Source organism: Orcinus orca, chromosome 9, assembly GCF_937001465.1.
Source record: "Orcinus orca chromosome 9, mOrcOrc1.1, whole genome shotgun sequence".
Lineage (NCBI taxonomy): Eukaryota > Metazoa > Chordata > Mammalia > Artiodactyla > Delphinidae > Orcinus > Orcinus orca.
Genome location: NC_064567.1, coordinates 95,407,122 through 95,423,225, shown reverse-complemented (window position 1 = coordinate 95,423,225; position 16,104 = coordinate 95,407,122). Strand labels below are relative to the sequence as shown.

At 40.4% G+C, this 16,104-nt stretch overlaps 1 protein-coding gene across 1 annotated transcript in view; it reads right to left on the bottom strand.

Annotated features, from left to right (window-relative positions):
- The window catches only part of HECW1 (HECT, C2 and WW domain containing E3 ubiquitin protein ligase 1), a 325,634-nt gene that overhangs the window by 214,028 nt on the left and 95,502 nt on the right, over positions 1-16,104 (bottom strand). The window contains exon 4 of the mRNA XM_049714658.1: positions 9,913-10,007. Within this exon, the coding sequence (XP_049570615.1) occupies positions 9,913-10,007 (95 nt within the window). The remainder of the gene's footprint in view (positions 1-9,912; positions 10,008-16,104) is intronic.

Sequence of the window (16,104 nt, the reverse complement as noted above, 5' to 3'; positions counted from 1 at the left end):
CCCATAACTACTACTTCTGGACCTTAATTCTACATGAGTAATCCTGATGGTCAGGAGTATGAACTCATCTTCTGGTATCTCTGTTTCACTGTTTGGCAAATACAGGGCAGTGGGGTATTTTCTCTAACATTCGGCAACAAATGCTTGCTAAGTGAATGAGAAAAGGCATTAGTCCCATTTTAATTCCCACAACCCAAGTTAAGAAGAAAGATGATGAGAAAATGGTATTACCCGTTACTTTATTCCATTCTTTTTCTGTATTATTCAAGAAAGGATTCTAAGGGTGGCAACTGAGTGTAAAAAGGAATAAGGCAAGAAATGCCCATGTAACTGTTGGGTTTGGGTATCCAACTGGCCTGAAACGGTCCCTTTGTCCCCCTTCAAATGCCCACAGCTAGGAAGTCCGAGAGCAGGGATTTGAATCCAGTTCTGTTGGATTTCAGTGTGATCTTCGCTTCCTACTCTTATTAGTCCTACAAGGTGGACTAACGTCCAACAAGGTAGACAGCGTGTTTGTGTGTGTGCATCCCCTCCCCCACCCATAAGCAATAATTACCCCCACGTCCTACACCTGGAATGGAGGTTGTCCATACTTTCTTTTCAGTTCCAAGTATTTCAACAATGCGTATTTGGGATGTCTGAGGGCGCAATGCAGAATCTTCCTAAGGCAGGTTATCTGACAGAGCTCCACCCATAGACCACGGGGTTGTTTCAGGTTATAAAGAACTCTTTGAAAAGTTAGATTTTCCTGCTTGAATAAACCTCCTCCTTGACAAGTCTCCCCCTTTCCTCACCAGTAGTCACTGTGCACCCAGGAAAGCAAAATCACCTCAGATTGGCTAAGTCGTTAAAAAAAAGGCAACTAAAGAGACTTAGAAATTTCTAGAAAGGGTCTGGAAAGAAAAAGAATAATGACTTCAAGTAGCTAGATTAAGAAAAAAAAATCTTAGGTTAATGTTGCCAATTTTAAGCAAGCAAGATTTTTTTTTTTAATCTGAAAGTGTAACACGCAAATAGGCTGATAAAATTAGAAAGGCTCCAGTTAAACTCAGGGAACTCTCTAAAACAACCTGTTAGTGACTGTGTAAATGAAGCTAGTTGGGTGCACAAATAGCTGTACCCATGAACTGAAGCATTAACGCTAAGGTTCTACTAACCTCCTGTGAAACGCAGTCCTCTTTAGGTTCTGACAGAGCAGCCATTTTTCGTAAAAGTTAATTGCAGTCAAGAACGTGGGCAGGGAAATGGTCCACAGCCCTGGGGGGAGGTGTAAGAAGATCCCGAGGGGCAGACTCTGCTTTGGATCCTAGGGCTGCCTGATAATTCCGACTTCCCCTTGGCTGGACACAGACAGGGGCCTTTACACCCTCGCACATGCCTGAGGACTTCACTCATTTAAGGGCTTCTGCTACCTTTGTTAAGAGCAACACAGGAAAACTCCAAAGGAGAAAAAAATTATCTCCGTGCATCAGAATGCACGGGTTTGCTCCTGAGTTTTGGGGACTCCTTCATGAAACAGCCCTGGAGAAGACCCCTGATCTAAAAGTGTGGGCCCTGACTCCCCGGGCAGCCAAAGTACCTTAAATCCGGGGCCCAGTTCAGGTGGTTGAAAGGGGTAGGACCTAATGATCTACCAGACGCAAGATTAATTATTGTGAGGGGCAGGGAGGGCGACAAACCCTTGAGTAAGCACGTTTGACGGGCTCTGCTCCTCAGGCCGGTCTTGTAGGTCATGTGTTTTGAACCAAAGAAATGAGGAGAGCAGAGTTAATCCGCTCGTTAGTCAACCTGAACTTTGCTCTCCTCATAGACCAAGAAAGACAAAAGTACTGATGTCAGTTTGCTGTACAGGATAACTGTGGAACTCTTAATTAGGTCTGAAATTGGTGGGTGTAATGGAGGGTGGCCCTCTGGGTGTGGGGAGGAGACCACCTGGCCTGCCCTTCTCTCCAGCTGGCATCCCAACCTGTGTGGGCAGTGGGTTACTTTCCTGCTTGAGGTGGGGAAGACCTGGGCCCTACCTGCCAATCCCAGGTATCTCTGACCTACTGGATGCTTGATACCCTGCCTTCATTCACTCTGCTCACAGGTCAGATTTAATTTACTATGTCAGCTCTGTGAGGTCCTTGGGAAGGAAGAACTTACCTTCTCTCAGACTCTTTCCCTGAAGGAATGTTTTTCCCGGAGTGTGACTGCTGAGTTGAACACTTGAGCTGAAAGATGCAAATCTGGAATCTTCATAATTTGAGATTTCTTATCTTTCAGTGAAATGTTAATAAAAAGTGTTTTTATAGAAAGGCCATTTAGGGTTTAAACCAGAGTGTTTTCAGCCAGACTTTTGTCAACCTGATGGCCATTTATCGGACACTTTCTGTGTAAAAGCCACTGTGCCAGTGGCCCGGAGGGTCCACGGAGCCAGGTACTGGCTGGCCACCCTCTCACTGTGACACTTGTTAACCTTATTCCAAATGCTGTCTCCAAGGCCAGAGTCAATCAAAAGTCCTTCCTTTCTGCAAGTTCCTGAGGCTCTTTGAGTGGTAGGATTATGGGTGATTTTTTTCTCTTTGTTTATAAATATTTCCAAAGAGGATATATTATTTGCATATTTTTAAAGTGTTAAAAATGGTGACATCCTATATACTTATTTTGGTCCTCATTTTAGTTTAAAAAATCTCTCGTGTTTCATGGTTAAGTATTGTAATGGATGAGTATATGTTTGTTTTGTTGGATTGTGTAGAAATGATCAAGTTCATGTAAATAAAAATAAAATAAAATAATATATATATAACTGTATATAAACATATATGTGTATATATAAGTGTGTGTATATTTATATTTATATGACCAGGGAGACAGGACTGGCTCTTTTAGATCAGGGGTCTTCTCCAGTGTTGTTTCATTAAGAGTCCCAGAAAATTAAATCCTGTGTGTGTGTGTGTGTGTCTGTCTGTCTAATAACAGTTAAAAGATAGATAGATGAATGATTACTCCTGGAGCACAGAGACTGCAGCAGATGGCTGGGATAGACTTTGTCAAGTCAACCCAAGGAGACAGCGGGTCTCTGTTATGGACTGAATTGTGTCCCCCCGCCAAAGTCATATATTTAAGCCCTAACTCCCAATGTATTTGGAGATTGGGCCTTTAGAGAGGTAGTTAAGGTTAAATGAGGTCTTTAGGGTTGGGCCCTAGTCCAATAGGACTGGTGTCCTTATGAGAAGAGGAGGAGGCACCAGGGATGCAGACACACAGAGAAAAGGACATTTCTGGATACAGTGAGAAGACAGTGGTCTGCAAGCCAAGGAGAGAGGCCTCAGGAGAAACCACCCCTACGGACACCTTGATCTTGGACTTCAGCCTTCAAAACTGTGAGAAATAAACATCTGCTGTTTAAGCTGAAATGAGGCTGGTGGGGAAACTTTATCAGGAAACAACAACTCCAGACTCAAGACCCCAAAATACCACGTTAGAGCGAACTTTGAACCTCTTCCCCTAAAACTGAACAAATTTCTTAATCGTGGGCCAGGATGGGATCTGAACTTCTGGGGTGCCTCTTAGGGAGGGGTGACTGTGGGCAGGGCCTGGGTAAATCCTCCAAGAGAGGATGCCTGTTGTGGCAGTGACTTCCCTTCCGCTTCTTTCTCTTTTGGAAGAGTGAGTCCATCTGATGTGTTAACCAAAATACAAGTATCTAAATATCACCCTGCTTTAGTTTAATCAAAACCTCAAGGGACTTTTGCTGAAGCTACACATGTGAATAGCAGATCCCCACACTCTGGGTTAAACTGGCATAGACGAAATAAAGGGCTTGATCAGGAATCACGGCTATGGTGTGCAGATGATTGGGTTTATTCCATCTAGAAAGCCCTCCATCATGTTCTGGGCCTGCCCATCCTTGCTCTTCCCAAAGCGTCCTATAGGTCCACTAACACGGCACATGGAAGAGTCCTTTGTCATTGCCTCTTTTCTCATCTGTCTCCCCACTACTCACTTGTCCCATCCCAGGCAGGTGGCTTCATGAGGATGGGGGTTTATCTTGTTCAGTTTTCTGTACATTGTAATTAGCATAGTGGCTTCACGAGGACGGGGATTTATCTTGTTCAGTTTTCTATACCTAGTCATTAGCACAGAGGAGCTCACTCACACATATTTACTAAAAAAAATTTTTGAAGCCACAGGCTACACAAAGATGCACGAAATAACTATTGCTAAGCAGACCTCCAAAGTGGGGGGATCAGAGGACTGCATGTACTGGCAGGGGGGGTAGGTGCTGAGGAGGTGGGAGTGGGTCCTGGGGAAAGAGGATCAGAGGCAGGAGACTCTGAGCACCAGAAATCACTTTGCTAAATTAGGAGTGAGATGAAATGGGGCTGTGGATTCTCAGCTAGAAGAAATTATATGTTCTGTCAATATCTGTCAACCTCTCTATCCCCCTTAGAAACTCCATTCCCATTCCACCCGTGGCTTTGTGGAATGGAGACAGAATTTAAAGCTACAATAGCCCGGAGATCTTGTCAAATACTGCCTCACAAAACCATGCTAAGGCTCACCGGTAAATGTCTGGGCAACACTGATCCCTTGCATGTAAATAAATCATGTGTGCAATTCTAGCTTAAGCACTTGACTTTACACTGATCATGTTTCATCTGTAGCATATGATTAATAGCTTCTACAAATCGAAATATTCCCTTAAATTCTCCCCTAAGGAAAGTCCAACAGAAATATACACGAAAGAAAGAAATGAAAAATTAGAATATTATACTGTGCAATTGCTTCAGACTTCTTGCAGTCTTAGTGTAACAGATTATTTCATTCAGAAACCAATTTTCAGAATATTAGAGACTAAGTCCTAGACTTTTGTCTTATCATAGGATCGCCGATGAAGTTCCTTTTTAGTGCCTGGTTTGACATGCTGCAAAAAATAAATCATGAATGTGCTGGTGAGGCAACAGGCAAAACAGAATAAGTTCATAAAAGGCTCCTATGGCTATTACAAAATCCAAGTCATAAAAAAAATATCATGTCATCTTCCCAAAATGTCATGGGACCAGGTTTCCAGATCAGGACTGGAAATGAGGGCAGATTTAAGAATATGATATGATTGTATGGCATGAATCTGGTGAGATCACGAAAGGCTTGATTCTGACTAAATCCTTACGAGGCACTGTTGTCTGACGATTTAAGGAAAATGGATCTAAACTTTCCTCAAGTTCCTCTTTCCTTGTGTAGAGGCGATTCTTTACATAGCATAACTGATTAAAAACTGAAATGGTGAAAAAATAACTGTTAGGAAATGCTTCTGTCCAGAAGTTTGTTTAAGGCTGTCTCTGACTCGGGGGCTGTGAAGATCACTGGCCAGTCTCTGGAGGATCTCAATGCTGGGGCCCCCTTCCCTAGAGTAGTACAGTGCGTCCCTGTTAAAAAGAGAAGATAAACTCTCTGCTCCTTCATGAATTTTTTTGATTCTCCCTCTTGACACATTTTGGGGTGAAGTTGAGACTCTATGTGGACACACAGGATGAAGGGGACCCTTTGGTAAATTGGGAGATTTACCAAAATGTAATCACCCCAATGGATGATACATTGTGATTGATGGTCACCAAGAGCACCTTCCATTGGCAACAGGTCTTGCCACTTAATCTCTGCCAAATACAAGGGCACAAGATCATTTATTACAAAACCCAGGTGCCTTCCAAATTCACTGGCTTATGTTCTAACAATTCTAGATGGCTGGTCACATCCGTCACCTGTGAATTAATTTTGCAACTAATTTTGTTGGCGTGTTTTCCAGCTGGTTTCATAACTTTAAGTTAGCTGTTCCACAGCTGCTTTATTATGATTTAAAAGACGTTTTGAAAGATCTGCTTTTAAAACTCTCAAGACAAATATTACTATTGCCAACCTTAATAACTTAGAGTTTGGGGGTTATTAATCACCTATTTGTCTGTCGCAGGAGACCCAGACTATCTGTGGAGGAAAATCCTGACCTGATCCTACCTTAGAGTATGGATTTAACCTACATTCCCAAGGAAATGTCCTATTGAGTTGCTTTGTTTTTGAGAATATCGACTCTACCTTTGCTTAGGGGTCTGACAAAGCAAATGAATCTGTGAACATGAACTCACAGAAAGATATTTCAAGTTTTGGCAGAGAACTTTACTTTGAACTTTATGCTGTTCAATTATTATCAAAAGCTTGGTTTCAGAGACACTAGATGAAAATGGTGGAAGAAGAAGAAAAACTTGAAACGTTCACTTCCAATTTCTAGAAGTACAGACTATGTAAATAGATAGACAATAGCAATGTGAAGTAAGGACAAGAAACATCCAGCATAATGAAATCCTGAAGGGATTTCCACAATTTTTAACATTGGTGAAGACAGAGTAAGAGATACATTCTTGGGCTACACATGGTCTGGCCTCTCAATCTGGGGGACCCTCAACATTTGGCCCCAGAGAAGGTAGGAACATTCTATCCTCTGCCTGCCCCCTCACTCTAGTGGTCTCTCTCCCGCTCCTTGGGCCCCACCCCCTGGGCTTGCAGGTGTCATCGCTCCAACAGCCACCTATTTTCTGTGTCCAGAGGTCTAGTCCCCAGGTCTCAGCACTGCTGGGGGGCAAGGGAAACGTGGTGGCCACTGCAGTGCCAAGTGATTGCTCCTCAGAGCAAGTCTTGGAAACGAGGCTCAGGACTTTGAACTTATACTGAGAACAGCTACGGATGCGTCTGAGTCTCCGCACTATGGGAGAACCCAGCAGGCAGAGGGAGCGCCCTCATCCCATCCAGAAGATGCCCACCTATCAGAGGATGTGTGATGGTCCCACAGAGGGAAGGGCGGATGTATAAACCTCCTGTCGAGACACAGACCTGGAGGGAGAAGCTTGAAGGCTCACACAGTGGAGAGTGCACTGAGCTGAGGACTATTTATGCATAGATTTCTGTCCCTTGATGTATAAATGGAGAGGGGAGAAAACTATCAGAGGCTTATTCAGAGACTTTGAAGCACAAAGGGAAGAGAGCCTGGACAAAAATATTGAGAGGAAGAGCTTACTTTTGAAAATGATTTTCTACAGAAAATAGAAGAAAAATATAAAGCATATGCTAAGTGCTCCCAGTAAGATACAAAATCCATGAAAAACAAAATGCAGGGTGATATATGGAGAAAATGAAGTAAGTTATATGTTCTTTAGACCTGACACAATTAGGTCTGTTCCCCACCAGGCCTGTGACATTTCATACCCCTGTGATCTTGCACATGCTGTCCAGGCTGGGCCTTACTTCCCTTCCAAACCTGGCAAAGTGCTTCTTATTCGTGCTGGCTGACTCAGCCTGCACACCACCTCCTCTGAAAGCCTTCCCAGGGGTTGCAGGCACCAACTCACTGATTTCTCTGCACACAGCACAGTGTGTTTTCATAATCCAGTACTGGACATTTCAGACAGTATTATCATTTATAACAGAATAACTATGCCTTCTCTATGACACAGCTTATATGACATGGACCTCTATGACCCTTCCTCATCACAGATTCTGATATACAATTAAGACTAATAAATAAATGAGAGCCTCTGAAAGATAAATGACAACCTCTTTTTATCACAGGGCCCTCAACAGATGTCAGTAGAACAAAGGCAAAAGATAAAGGGAAATGAGAAAAGAAACACACAACAGAGACCCTGTTCTGCTCAAAGCATTGAAGTGCTCGTTATACTAAAGGAAAATGGGAATCTTTTCCTTCCTTTTCAAAGAATTACGGTTTTAGCATAGTGCCACAAACTAACACAATGACTTTCGGGACATGATATAGTGGCCATAGAGAAACAACTCTTCATAAGAGATTAGTGCAGCACCAGACATCCTCAATTTAAACATGGATACTCCAAGTTTATTGACAAGTTGATTTTGGAAAACTTGAACAGCCATTTCTGCTTAGAAACAGTGAGCTTAACTCCCATACCAAACTGCAAAGGCTTATTCAACCTGGAAGTCTGCTAGATTATATCAGTCACTGAACTGAGTTGCAGAAAGCAAAGACTAGATTTAATTAAGCTCCACTAGCATATAGCCCATGGTCACTTAACCAAAAAATGCTTCCCGCCTGTCTCACAGCTGTGCTGTGAATCACCTAGAATACTGCAAGTAAAATGCCTTTGAAAAGTACACCATGGTACAGAACGATAACGTCCACCAAGAGTTTAACTATTACAGAACCCAAATGCACATTAAAATACTCTCTTGCAGGAAAATGCATGCTCTCTTCAGCCACAGGACTCATCACCGATGAGGCAGTGGGAAGATTACCCTCTGCCCCGGCCAAGCCTGCCAGGGGAAAGCTGGCCAAGCCTGCGTCTGCACCAGCTAGACTCCACTTCCAGCCTCTTCCTTCTCTCTTGTGTGTTCAGTGCATTCCTGCTTTGTCCACCTCAATCCACCTTGCCCCTGGTTCAATTCAGACCCAGCTTCACTGCCTCCATTTAGCCCTCGCTCCTGCCTGAACAGCTGGCAGCATGCTTCAGCTTTTCTGTGTACGCTCTTTGGAAGATGGACCTTACAAATGGCTCTGGAAATGGGGGTCCGGCACTCTGGGGATACTTCCTCAGATTCTCACACTCAGAGTCCTGACCCACCCAGTAAAATGACAGACATCACGTTCCAGTTTGCAGGGAGAGCGTAGGGAGAAATGGTGGGGCCAGGGAAAAGTGTGTCTGGTACTTCCCTTGCTTCTCCCTGCCCCTCCCGCTGTGTGTCCCCTCACGGGAAGCCCTGTCCACTCCCACCCTCCTTCTGCCCCAGCCCGGTGTCCAGTTCTGCTCCATCTGCCAGAATGGAAGCAGATGGGTTCCTGGTCCTCAAGCCTATTTGTCTTACTGCTCCCACCAAGGACTCAATGCAATCCTCTTCAGCACATGGAAGAAATGACTTGTGAAACAGCAAATAGTATCTTTGGAAGAAATAACTTGTGAAACAGCAAATAGTATCTTTTAGAGCCGAAATTCTTTCTGAATCATTCACATTTCATTTGAATTTCTCTCTTTCTTCCTTTTCTCTCTCTCTCTTTTTTACATAGGAGAAAGACCCAAATCTTTTTTACTTACACTACCGTGACAAAGTCTTCAGTGGTTTTTGTTCAGCCTCCCCAAGTCAGTCATTTTTAAGTTACATGAAAGGAAAAGGAATACCATTTGTAAGATTTCAGCTAGCCTCATCTGATGTATTGAGAACTAAGGTAAGAAGCACAACAGAGGTAAAAACTAGACTGTAATTGAGGAAAAGATGGCATTTATCACCATAGAACTAAGCAGAGCCACAAAGTAGGGAACAGAAGTGATTTAAATCCCTGATCTACAGCTAGCTAACTGTGTGACCCTAGGTACATTACTTGAGTCCCTTGGGCACACTTTACTCATTTATATAAAGAAAAAAAAGGATCAGAGATTCTAGTCTTTTCTAGGCCTGTCATCTTATAATTCTATGACTAAAATCAGTCTAAAATCATAAATTCTATTCCAGAAATTTACTTAAAAGCCTAAAAAATTTGAAATATACAGGAATTCAAATATTTAACACCAAGGAATTAAAAAAAAAATGTGTCCCAAAGAGACTTATCATTCACTGCTATTACGCATGAGTCTATTAGAAATATCTGGCTATCTACTGAAGCCTGACATTTCTCTAACAACACGTGGTATGTGTGCCTTCTAATAAGTTTACTTCGGATCTCATTCCTCCTCAGGATTTTGAGATGCGTTTCTAGCTGTCTGTCTGTCTACCTATTTATAATCTATCAACATATCTCCATATGTGTGTGTATACCCCTACGCCCAACACACACACACACTAAAACATATGAACAGAGCAGGAAAGTAAAGAAGCGCCAGAGTTAGTTCTGACCAAAGAGGAGGACACAGGACTTACAGGAGCTGCTGAGTTTTTGACGGTGACACTGGGGGTGGTGGCTCGCAAGGCTCCACTCACTCCATGGTAGTATTTGAAGCAGATCTTAGTTTCAGCTGAAAGACAAAAATAAAATGGTACTGAGAAGTAGGGTATAATCCAGGAAGAGAAGCCATGGCCAGAGAGGACTCCCCCAGGAACTCCTACCCAATTCCTCCCATGAGTCAGGCAGCCACACCTGGTAACCCTGCTTCACTTGTGGCTTCATGAACAGGTCCAACTTCTTTCTGAAAATCCATCATCCAAAATTGTTTTGGTTTTAGCATTTTGTACCCAAGTTAAATCCATCATTTAGACTTCTCAGCATCCACCCTATCCCATCAGAAGTTATTGCTTTTAAACTCTCAGTTCTAAGACTTCAGGTGGTACCAATCTGTTTCTTCTGTAATTTTCTGTTATTGAATTCACTGTGATTAGCATCTTGGTGATCTGAAGGAAGACTCTGAGAAGTTATGGAAATACATGGATGAGAGCCATATTTTCTGATGACGATGACTAGACAATAATGCTGAAACTCCATAACTTTTTGGCATTTTGTACAGAAAAGAATCTGTGGCCAACCTGAGTTTGGTTCATTGGAAGGTGACCTGCTTTTCCCAATTTACTGTTTATAGTATGTTCTTCTTTAAATCTGAAAAATTTACCAGGCTTTGTCTTAGTCCCTTACATTAATTTTGTTTGGAACAACATGAGGAATCTCCAGTTAGAGGTCCTGGTTCTCAAATGTGGGAATTTGTCTCCAATTATAATGTTTTTATAACTAATGTCTACAATTTTCTTAGCAAGCATTTTAATGTTCATTACGGAAAATATGGACAATGCAGAAAAGTATAAAAAATCTTCTATGGGTTTTTTTTTGCATACTTGAGTGTATGAACTTTAATAATGAATTTTAATCTTTTTTTGAAATCAACATTATTAAATAAGCATTTTCAACTACTAATTCCAAACTTTGTAGATAACATTGCTTGTTCTATGGAATCATTGAATCAATCTGTAACTTGGAAATACTTCCCTGATCTTGGAAATTTGGGATTTTTCCCTTAAAATTAATGTCTTTTTGAAAATTATTTTTAAGTTCAAGTTTGCTCTCTAGGATAATGGAGCAAAAATTTCTACTTCTCTATCAAAACTCATTCTCCCTTTCCTCCTTAATGACTGAATCTCAATTTTATTTTGGGTGGTAATGCCCAGATAAAGAACTACGTTTTGTAGCCTTGCTCGTAGATCACAGTTATGTTGTTTGCTGTTGTTATTTTGGATTTTCTATTATATGTAGTTGAACCTAAACCTAGCTAATGTGGAAAGGTTTCTTTCTATATATCATATAAATGATACGAGAATTGCAATATTCTTCCTTAGAAGATAGGACTATTTTAAGGATTCTCCCTTCCTGTGGCCAAACTGCTTTCCAAAAAGCGCTGTATACTTCCCCCAGAAAATGTAACTCTGATCATCTCTAAGATAGCATCTCATTTTTATATCATTTATTTACTAGTGAGATTAAACATTGTTTATCAGATTTTAATCAGACATTTGTATTTAGGTGTTTTTTTTTAATCTATTGAATTGTAGTTGTTAAGACTTCCCACTGCCTGGATGATGTCTGGGTGTTTACCTTTTAGTGGACATATTCTTACTTTACATATATCAGTACTTTTTGTTTCCTCCCTTCATTCTTTCCCTGCAGTGATTTTGCATATCTGTGATTGCCTTTTAAGCTCTTGGTGGACAATCTTATAACTTAGTTCCATATTCTCCAAGGCACCCCACACTAGGTCTACAGACCTAGATCTACTACTGTCTCAGCCTGAGAGGCAGGTTATCTTGTAGGTTAGGGATCATGGAGGGACCATGAGCAGCGAGCCATATGGCCAGGTAACCATACCGAGTCAGTGCAGTTCAGAATACGAGTTACTCTGCCTGTAGGTGCCAGTGAGATCGGCATGGAGGGGCCGAATGACCTCACCTCAAGTTTAGTTGCCCAGAAGGAAATTATATATAACAGGTATCCTGGAAAGGCAGTACTAGCTTTCCTGTCAAAGAAAATTATCCCAGTGCCTTGGAGTAAAAATGTCAGGGAAATTATAGACAGTCTTGTATTGAATCCTTTTGCTAGGCGAGCAGGTCAGTTCATGTTTAGAGCCAAGAATGCATGGAAACCTTCAAAGTATTGTAATCTTTTTCTGAAAAATCACTGGCAAAGGTTGTATTTTTTTCCTAAGCTTTTTAAGAGTCTGTTCCAGTATTTAGCAACTTGATTATTAATGGATCTTCCTTTTATTTAATCTAAATAATTGTAATTATATTATAAACTGTAATTTAAAATGATTCCCTATTTAGTCTTGAAAGAGATATTAAATTATTTAAAATTTCTTATTTAGGGATGGGCTCTGAAGGGAAGTCACCCACAAATGTTAAAACACATGCAAAAATATAATATACAAGTGATTTGTGGTATGGATTAAGATTACTTCACCTCGCAAAACTCCACACTACTTTGGTGACAGTTACATTCAACTGGTCTGTTTGATTAGCCCCACACTGAGTTTTTGCAGAAGAAGGAGACTAAATATTATTTATCTTTATATTTCCGGTGTCATGTAGCGTAGGGATTCTCTATAAATGCCTGTTAAAAAATGACTGATGAACTACTGGTTTCATTTGATTGACTCCACTGCCTTACTGTTAACCCAGGAGCAGGTACAGTGTCCTGGTGGGTCCTAATTCTTCACAGAGAATTTTCTATGGCCTAATATTACATGACTTTTGGAATAGATTCAAGTATAGATAAAGACATTGCTACATTTTCGCTATTACTGCTGCCTCTGAGAAAAGTATCAAGGTTCAAAGGCCAAGAAATATTAGAAGGTTGTTGGTTATTATTTCAGATACTTCATCTAAGGAGACCTATGGTAGGTAGTTCTATCTTCCTCTGCTTTTCTAGTTAAAATGATAATAATTCAAAAATCCCCTCAAAGTCTGAACACAAGGCATCTCTGTTATAATAGTTTTTATTGTTTATTTGAGTCATTATGTATGTAGTAACAGAAGTTTAGGAAGGCACAGTGATCTAAGGAAAGAGTAGGAATGTGGGAACAAATCGATGTAAGTCCAGTTCTTGACTTGCCCGTCATTAACAGAGTAAGTTATATAGACTCTCTGGGTCTTAGATTTAATGTAGAATGGTGATACCATTGCCAGCTTTGTCTGTATTGTTTCATGTATGGCTGTTGTACACAGCAAATGGAATAATGGGTGAAGCCTAGTATGCATGAAGTAGTCAACACATAAGAGCTGCCCTTCTTCATTGTATATTCATTTACCGTCAACAGAACTGTCTTGTGTAGTTGTTCAGGCATGTCCTACATAAAGTTGTCCAACCGAGGGGTGAGTAGGGGGTGGAAATCCAGCCCATACTCCACTCACCAACGGGTGTAGTCCTTGCCCTTCCAGAGGAAGAGGTTGACATCTTAAAATCTCGTGGATTAATGGTGGACCTGGAATAGATCTCCTTATCACATTTTGGTTGCTTTTGCCTGGCACATGATTTGTTTTCAGATTTGGGCACGAGTGACCAGCTCATTCACAAAGTGGAATGATACTGAAGTTTCTACCTCTACAAATTTGTGTGTTTACAACTATAATTTTTATGGGGTGGGCATGTATTCAAAAAGTATAGACTGTTTCACTTTACTTATAGTATCACTTAAAGAAACAAGAAAACTATCGTTTTTCTTCCTCTCCATTTTTTAGGGATTAGTAGGCCTGTTGTAGCACTTGAGACATCAGTATGTAATGATGGTAGTAGCCCTGGTGTAAGTGTAATATTTGATTTAGTTTAAAAATTATAACAAATTGGTCTTAACAGTTAATTAGCTCTTAGTATGCACCAGACCATTCATACTATTTTCTAATTTGGCCCTCACAAAATCCCTGTGAAGTACAGGTAATTATTATTAACCTTTTAAAAAAGTGCTTAGCACAATACTTGGCATATAACAAGGCCTCAATAAATGTCATCTATCATTCTTATTTTACATCTAAGGAAAATGAGGCCAAAATGTAAGGCCACTCATACAAGGTCACACATGTAGTTCATGGCAGCTAGGATTTCAGCAAACATATGAACTTTTCATTTGGTAATTTGTCTCTAAAAAATTTTTTTTAATAATGCTAGATTGTTGACCAGCTAGCAAAAGTGAACTTCCACTTTGAGTGATGATGTACTAGGTAATTCAGAGAACATCTAGACAAGCTGGAAAAATATGGAAATAAATCTGCCTGAAGTAGGATTGCTGGATAAAATACAGGACACCCACTTAAATTTGAGTTTCAGATAAACAGGGAATAAGTTTTCAGTATAAGTCTGTCCCAATTATTACAATGGACAAAAAACTAAAAAAAGTATTCACTGTTTATCTCAAATTCAAATTTTATTAGGAATCCAGTAATTGTTTCCTCCTAAAACTGGAAATCCTAGCCTGAGGACATCAGAGACCTAGCAAGACAATGGAAAATACTGAAGACAAGATCCAGAAGAAGAAAACTTCTGCTGTTTCCCTTGGTGGGGGGGCTGTGTTGATTCCAGAAAAATGCACTGAGAGGCTGGGAAGGTGAAAAGAACTTTCGACAGACTTGCAGGGCTAAGGGGATAAAAACTTAAAGAGTTCAGAGCCTGCCAAAGAGGAGGACTCTGCTAAGTCCTTCACAATTCAAGTTGGAGCCCTGAACAGCAGAACAGATACCAGAGAAATACACCAGCCCTGGCCCTTCAAATCATTTTAAGTCTTGAAATTCAATTGAGGTTATTCTGGATTGCTAGGTATAGCCCAGAAGGAAATGCAGATCCTCTCAGCAGGAAAAGAACCCATTCTAAGCCTCAAATTATCTCCATAAGTTTTCATTTACAGTGTCCAGTTTTCAACTAAAATTGATCAGGCACATGCAGAGTATTTTTCTACTGGTAAAAATACCAATAGAAAGACCAGGCACTATAAATAGACTTATAGGGTTTTCAGATATCGGAGTTATCAGACACAAGCTTTAATGATCATATATTTAAAGCATTCAAAGAAATAAAATATAAGATTGAAAATATCAGCAAATAATGAAGACTCTATAAAAGAACAAAACAGAAAATTCTGGATCTGTAAAACTACAATTTTGAAATAGTGTACTCCATGGGTGGGTTTAAAGCAGATTTAACAAAATACAGGAGAAAACTTAGGAAACTGGAACATAGGTCAGAAAAAGAAATCCAGAATAAGGCATGCAGAGAAAAAGCATATAAAATATTGAAGAGAAATAGTAAACATATGTGATACTAGGGGGTGGTCTAAAATACCTGTAAATTGTAATCCAAAAAGAGAAGAGAGAGACAGTGGTGCTAAAGTTAAAAATTCTCCAAAAGTTATGAAAGACATCAAGCTATAGATACAAAAAGCCCTATGAATCCAGAAAGAACACAGCAACCAGACATCACTGTAAAAGTTCAAAAAAGAAGAAAAATGATCACTTCATCAGCCAATGAAGAAAAGAGCTAGGTTACCTTCACAGGAGCAACAGTTAGACTGACAGATGACTTCTCAACATAAACAGAAACAATGGAAGGGAAAGGAATGACAGCTTCAAAGTGCCGAAAGAAAATAACTGTCAACAGAGAATTCTGCAACTGGTAAAAGTATTCGTTAAGAATAAGGTGCTTACTCCTGTTGCTATCTGGACATTGCACAGGTTGAAGCACCACAAACATCTGAACTTCATAGCAAGTTTTTAACTATCCATATGTTACAATGTCTGCAGTGCAGAAATGCCCAAATCTCATGAACAGAAGTGTGATCAGAGTTGATAAACTAGACAGACATATGGATCACTGCATTAGCGAAATGTCTTCCATTGTGAATCACTTATTTGTGTAAAAGGAACCAAATTATCTATGTAAGTAACATTCTTTAGCAAGAACAATGAACGTAAGTCTATGAATATTTCATTTGCAAAATAGACGTGAGACAAATGTAAACCACATCCCCAAATCCAGGAAACCCAATTTTAACTCAAGAAGCTATCATCACTGTGAAAGAAACAGTTTCAGTAGTAATCTAGATGGAGTAATGGAAAGTACAATATCTTCAAATGATCAAAAAGATCAAG